General features: G+C 45.2%; 1 protein-coding gene across 1 annotated transcript in view; it reads right to left on the bottom strand.

The window, feature by feature from the left end:
- Positions 1-4,322, bottom strand: part of Ddx46 (DEAD-box helicase 46) — a gene marked incomplete in the record, with an annotated part of 66,496 nt that extends 62,174 nt beyond the window's left edge. Inside the window, 1 exon segment of the mRNA XM_017801888.2 lies at positions 4,136-4,322. Within this exon segment, the coding sequence (XP_017657377.1) occupies positions 4,136-4,152 (17 nt within the window).
- Between the last annotated feature and the right edge of the window lie 3,275 nt (positions 4,323-7,597).

Raw genomic sequence — 7,597 nt, 5'->3', positions numbered from 1 at the left:
AGTATTGGCATAGAGTCAAACAGAACAGAATAAAGGAAAGAGAAAGAACGGAAGTAGAGAGTTTACCATTTTATAATAGACGACTACTGAAGCCCACACTAATAAAGTGACATTTATTAAGAGACCCTTGACATAAAAGTAGGAAACATGTAGATATACAGGGGAGACTTTCCAGGCAAAAGGCACATGCACAAACACATGAGAAGGAATCTGAACTTGGGCACTAAAGGAACAGCAAGACAGACAGTTGATGCCAGGGTTGAAGAGAGTGCCACACGAAAAGGTCAGGCCCAAACATGGAGAGCGTTATAGGCCATTCTGAGGACCCCATCTTTTATCCTGTGTAAGATAAAAAGTTACTGGGCCATATCTGGAGGCACATGCCTACAAGGCCAGTTACTAAGAAGGCTGAGACAAGATCACTAAGTCCACGATTTTAAGATCAACATGACCCCATCTCTAAATGAACAACAACAAAAATTTTTTTGTTGGTCCTTTTGAGGCAGGGTCTCCCTGTAGTCCCAGCTGACCTGGAACTCACTATACAGACCAGACTGGCCTCAAACTCAGAGATCCACCTGCCTCTGCCTTCCAAGTGCTGGGATTAAAGGCATGCACCACCACACCCAGCATATGAACAAATATTTTTAAAAGAAAATAATTAAAACAAAGAAAGCTACTGGAAGATATAAGCAAAGAAGTGAAATAACCTCAATTGTTTTCAGTCCAGCATGTAATGGCATTACTCAGAGGCAAGTGAACTTCTGAGAAGTTCAAGGGCAACCTCCACTAGGAGATCCTGTCTTGAAAAGTAAAACAAAGCCTGATGGGCGTTGTGGCTCACGCCTTTAATCCCAGCACTCAGACGGATTTCTGTGAGTTCGAGGGCAGCCTGGTCTACATAGTGAGTTCCAGGACAGCTGGGGCTACAGGGAGACCCTGTCTCAAAAAACAAAAAAAAAAGTAAAACAAAGCCATCGCATATAGGAATTATCATGGGAGAAATGGGGGAAATGGGGATACTTTAAATGGGGAAGGCAGGGAGGGAGGATTAGACAGGGAGAGCAAAGAGGACAGATAACAGTGCCTAGCTAGTACAAAAAAAAACAGAGGGAATTGTATTAGTCCAAAAACCTACTGAAAAATTACAATACAATATCCCTATTGAGTCTGTGTGTATAGCTAAAGACTACATAACAAGAAACAGTGCCAGACAGGAGAAACCTTCCTTTCAGTTGTTGGCCAGGGTAGTTCAAGAGACTCCCAAAATTACACAGGCTATTGCCACAGTCCTTGATTGCCTCCCAGAACTTGATGGTAGGCCCCTATTGCTGAAAACAGGACATACTTTGGACACAGGATTTGGAGCAACAGAGCTGGAACTGACTTGGAAGCCACTTCCCCTGAAGGCTAGCACTATGCAAGCTGCTAAGGGAGAACATTAATCGATGGTCAAACCCCCAACTACAAGGCCTAAAAACCACATCAATGACCAGCACGGCAAACAACATTGGTGCAGTAGTGGCACTTTTTTTTTCCTTTTTGGTCTTTTTGAGACAGGGTCTCCCTGTAGCCCCAGCTGACCTGGAACTCACTATGTAGACCAGGCTGGCCTTGAACTCACAGAGATCCACCTGCCTCTGCCTCCCGAGTTCTGGTACTAAAAGCGCCACCATACCCGGCCTAGTAGTGGTATTTCTATCTTCAGGGTAATCAACAGCTACCTAATTGGACTTGAAGCCCACTCAATGGGAGGAAACTCATGTGTGGTACTGTAAACTAGCCAAATACACATAGCCGGATAGGTCACAGATCTTAGAGAAAGCTACAACGCTGTCACATCCCTAGTCAAATGTAATTTCTTACTATGTGCAAAATATGGGTCCTTAAATTTATAAACAAGTATCCCAGTCACTACCCATCAAAGAAGCTTCTTTTTCAAGGGACAGAGATAATTAGAGTTCCACAACTGGTCACACACAGAGATTGTGAATTGCCCAAACCTAAATGGCACATCTAGGATGTAACCTCTACACTAAGGCTCACAGAACATAGAACAAGGATGAAGAGAACACTAATGCATCTTTCAGTTCTCATCAATGAAGCTCCTTTATGCAACCAAGGGCCAGGAACACAAAAGGCCACACATGGCCAAAACACAGGGAATAAGAGTCTGCAGTGTGGGTCCTTGGACAAGGACTCCTATATCAAAATCCACCCACCTAGGGCTCAGTGACCATTGCAGAAGAGGGGGTGGAAAGATTTTAAGAGACAAGGAGGAGGTACATGACTATACAGAAATGGTCCCACAGATGCCTGGGACCCTTCTCATACAAACCACAGCAATGGTATCAGCATGCACAACACCCATGCAAACTTAGGCAGACAAAAACCCAGCACAGAACTGGAAATCAACAGCAAGCCCCAAACTTAGTTGAAGAATTATTGGCAACTGATTACTGCTGGGTGAGAAGAGCTGATCTTCTTAAAGGGAGTGAGTCTAGGTAAGCTGACTAGATCCCAGTGGATGAACTTGCACTGAGGGACATCTGGGGACACTAACTTTACATGATAAGCTTTAACACAAATGACAGAATATATGAACTCCAGTGTGGTGGTGGGGGGGGTATGGGAAGGTGCCGAAGGGGAAGGGGGGAGTATAAAGATGACTTTCTGTATGAAATACACAAAAATCCAAAAAAAAATTTTTTTAGAAAAGGTAAAACAAAACAAGGTGAGGTGGCCCACGCCTTTAATGCCTGCACTCAAGAGGCAGAGGCAGGCAAATCTCTAAGATTGAGGTCAGCGTGGTCTACAAAGAGATTTTCAGGCCAGCTGGGGCTCCAGGGAGACCCTGCCTCAAAAAGACCAAAACCAAACCAACAACAGACCTTCACAGGAAATTTCTGGAGTTAAGGTGACAAACTCTTTTATCTTTGTCCAAATGATAGCCACACCATTTTTATATTGGCTAAATTTCAAAATGCTTGAATCATACTTTGTTCATACCCCTGAATGTAAGTTCTAACTCAGTAAAGTGCTGTTAGCATTAAATCCAAACAAAATCTTCACTGTCCCTAGAAATAGTTCCATAGCAGCTTTCAGACACTGCTAAATACATATCAAATAGTCATCCTTTAAGATAAAAATCTCCGGCCCAGTGGAGTGGAGGATGTCTTTAATCCCAGCACTCTAGAGGCAGAGGCAGGGGATCTCTCTGAGTTCCAGAACAGCCTGGTCTACATAGTGAGTTCCAGGCCAGCTGGCACTACAAGGAGACCCTGTCTCAAAAAAAAGAGATAAAAGTCTCGGATTTGAAGAGATGGCTAGGAGTTTAAGAGATCTTGCTGCTCTTGCAAAGAACCCGAGTTCGGTTCTCAGCATCCACACAGATGCCTCACAACCTCCTGTTAACTCCTGTTCCAGAGAAGCCCACATCCTCTCTGGCTTCTGTGCGTACCTACACGCACACAGTATGCACTCAACACAAAGACATATATGCATGCATACACATAATTTTTTAAAAAATTTTAAGAGAAAAAAAAATCTGGAATCTTGAACCAGTTATCAACATTCTTAAGTTTTTGAAGAAACTTTACAAAAGTTACAAACTTTAATATGGTTTCTCGGTGAAGTTTCAAAAAGATAGAAAGTAGATAAATACGAAATCCATTACGAAGTGTCCACGTAACATTTGTGTGTACTGTAACCCAGGAAAAGCCGGTCGTGCAAAGTGCTGCAGGTGCGGTAAAAATGTCTGCCCACAAGCTCCTTTTAAATGACCTAGGAAGACCACACGCGCACGAAAAGAATTAAAATGGTGTGATGGGCACAGAGCAATTTTGCAAACGCGAAGCGGTAACAAGTTCAGCTTGGATCCCGGCAGACCAGGTGATGAGGATGCAGGCTCCAGCCCGGGATGAGACAGATGCCCCATCCCAACGCCCTGGGGTGGCTCGCGCTCAGGGGCTCGACCCGGATGCCGGCAACACAGGAGAACCAGAGGCCCTCGCTGCGCCACGTCCTCGCAGCCCTGTCTACTTCGTCCAGCGGCCGAGGGCTGCCCACACGTGTGCCGTAGACCTGCGGGGCCCACCCTCCCTCCTCCCCAAGCCCGGCTGGCTCACGGACTCACCGCGACTCTCGGCCCATGCTTCCGGCCACAGAAAGCCGGCGCCCTGGGGGGACGAAGTGCAGGCTGAGGAGGCTGGACAAAGGAGGGGGTCGAGCGCCGAGTGAGGACCAGCCCTAAGAAGCGGACGCAACTCCAGAGCAGACCGCCATCCGAACGCGGCCAACGAAAACAGGATATAGGGGCGCCAGCCGCGGGAGGAGCGGCCGGAAGGAAGTTGCTTCTCCCCACAGCGCCACCCAGCGGCTGGAGGGAGCGACGGGCGGGCAGTGGGACCAGGCACCTGGGTTTTCCACGCGCAGGCCTGGGGTCCTGGAGCAAGTCAGGGGCGCCTCAACCAGGTCAGCCCCGCAAGGGTCTTCGCTGCAGAGGGCACATGGACCTCCAAGCAGCCCGCCGCTGCCCCAGAGCGTGTGCCTGCTTGCCGTAGTTTCAGTTAACGCTTTAACCTTCTCTTTACATACTCTGTACTTAGTCTACATTCGCTTAATTTCTTTATATGTGTTAGTGTGCCAGATCCCTGGGATCTTAGTCTAGTGGGTGAAACAGACATGACTGAAAACAGAGGCCACACTGAAGAGGTAAAAGTTCCTGGTAGGATTTGAAGACTAAGAAGCTGAAAAGGACTAAAATACATTAAAAGACGATAGTTACTAACACTGTCTACATTGAAAAAATGTTAAAACGCTCTGCAAAACATCTTGCACACTGGGAGGTGATCTTGAAGTACACTCGAGACAGAGAATGTATACTTGGGTGGCAGGGACGGAGGATTGCAAGTTCCAGGCCAACAGGCTGTGCTTAATGTCGGACTGTACTCCCACTCTCAAAGTAAAAAATATTGTCATGGGTGTGTGCAACTAGTGTTCTTTTTGCAGAAAATTCAGTGGGGTGAGGAGGAGATTCTCATTTTTGCTACACATCTTTATACTATTTTTTTTTCTTACACTGTATCTTGACTGTGGCAGTTCTGTGGATGTACACATTTGCTAAAGTCCGTTGACCCATATATTTTACTTAATGTTTCGATTGCATGTATGTGAAGTGCACCATGTGCATGTCTGGTGCTCATGGAGGCCAGAAGAGGGTAGTGGATCCCCTGGAACTAGTTACAGACTATCAGCCTTGTTAGCAGCCCTATGGGTACTGGGAACTGAACCAGGGTCCTCTGAAGAGAAGTGTTCTTAAATGCTAAGTCATTTCTCCAGCCCCTACCATACACTTTAAATTGGTTCATTTTATTGTATATAAATTTTACCTCTACAAAGTTGACTTTTAAAAAAATGAAACTGGGCTGAAAATACGACTCTGCTGTAAAGTATTTGCCTTGCGTATCTGAGACCCTAGGTTCAATCTCGGCACTGCAATCAATTAGTCCTTTATATTATTATAGTGTGAGAATGTGTGTGTCTACACCATGGCACATGTGGCAGTCTCTACTTCCATTACGTGCATTCCAGTGATGGAATTCAAATTTTCAGGCCTTCAGGCTTGGTGGCAGATACCCTTACCTACTGAGCCATGTTGCAGGCCCTCAATCCTTTTTAAATGAAATCCAGGACTAGAATTCCAAACTGAGGTTTTGCTCTTCCCCTACAGGCTACTGCCCACCTGAGCAGTGATGAACAGCACTGAAGAGGGGTAGAGACAGCAAGGTCTGGCACTCTATGCCAGATTCCTTACACTTGCAAGCCCCCTACACAACTGTCAGGTGGACATCAAGGAGGAGCAGGCATCAGAATTACATGAATTGCTTGGATACAGACTAACACAAGTGTGGGTTTCAGTCCAAAAAAAAAAAACAGGAAACCATGGGGGCAGGGCATAATGGCACACACCTTTAATCCCAGCACTCCGGAAGCAGGCACAGACAGATCTCTTTGAATTCAAGACCAGCCAGGCTTAACAGTGAGACCCCAACTCAAAAAAAAAGGAGGGGGGTGATGACAAACTAAGCTACAAGTGTGCCTTAATTGAGAGGCTGAGGAAGAAGGCAGGAATCAAAGGCCAGCTTATGAGAGCTCAAGAAAGGAAGGGAGTTGGTAGGGTGGATGTTCAAGCCACTGAGTACTGGCTTAAACATTGGAAACAGTCAGGTGTGGTGGCACAAGCCTTTAAGCTCAGCACTCAGGAGGCAGAGGCAGGTGGATCTCTGTGAGTTCAAGGCCACCCTGGTCTACACAGTGAGTTCCAGGCCAACTGGGGCTACAGAGAGACCCTTTAAAAAAAAAAAAAAAAAAAAAAAAAAAAAAAAAAAAAACCAAAAACCTGGAAACAGTGAGAGGTCATCAGAATCTAATATTCTGTTGGCAGCTTGAAAAACACAAACTGACCAAATGGATGTGAACCGAGGAGAGGACAGAATAGAATTCCTAGATTTTGAAGAGAGCTACTGTAGATTATGGCAAGAATATGAGAAAGACATAGGAGCAGCAGGAAGGGGAGGAAGCAAAGAAAATTCCATTTCATTCACATAATGGTTGTGATGACTACTAGACCTTCAGAAGACAACAGCTATGAAGGGCGTTATTCGGATCTAGAATAAAAAGAAACAGGTGAGAAAGAAATAGATAACTAGCATTTTATAGAATGGATAATATGGTATTTGCAACCATGAAACTCTATGAGGTCCTGCAGAAGCAAAGGAAAATAATGATTTTTTTTTTTTTTTTTGGTTTTTTTGAGAAAGGGTCTCCCTGTAGCCCCAGCTGTCCTGGAACTCACTATGTAGACCAGAATGGCCTTGAAATCACAGAGATCTGCCTGCCTCTGCCGAGTGCTCCGATTAAAGGCATGCACCACCACGCCCGGAGGATCTTTAACTTTTTATTTTTTTATTTTATGTGTATGCGTGTGTGCCTCCGTGTAGGTAAGTGCACCCGTGTCTGCGGAAGACAGAAGAGGCTGCGGAAGACAGAAGAGGCTGTCAGATCCCCTGGAACTGGAGTTACAGTTGTTAGCTGCCATGTGGGCGCTGGGATTCTAACCTGAGTCTTCTGCCATCTCTCCAGCCCCTGATCTTTAACTTTTAAAATTAACACATCTTAAGTATTGTTTAGAATTGTACTTGATGTTACAAGTGGAAGAGATTTTTTTTTTTAACCACTGAAACTCAATTTGAGGAAAGAAAACTGAGATCCAGGAAAGACATATAGTCCCGTATCACTAATCTACTTAAAAGAGTGTTTATGGGGATGGAGAGATGGCTCAGCAGTTAAGAGCACTGACTGATCTTGCAGAGGACCCGGGTTAAATTCCCAGCACCCACATGGCGGCTATGAACCGTCCTTAACTCCAGTTCCAGGGGAATCCAAAGCCCTCCACAGCATTGCATGACACGGGTGCACTCACATACATGCAGGCAATACACTCACACACATAAAATAATTTTAAAAAATAAAAACAAAATATTAAAAAAATGTTAAAAAAAAAAAAAAAAAAAAAAAAAAGGGGGGGGGGGGGGGG

Source organism: Nannospalax galili, unplaced genomic scaffold, assembly GCF_000622305.1.
Source record: "Nannospalax galili isolate Female #2095 unplaced genomic scaffold, S.galili_v1.0 scaffold1830, whole genome shotgun sequence".
Classification (NCBI taxonomy): Eukaryota; Metazoa; Chordata; class Mammalia; order Rodentia; family Spalacidae; genus Nannospalax; species Nannospalax galili.
Note: the sequence above shows the minus strand (reverse complement) of the source record. Positions and strands in the feature narration are given on the sequence as shown.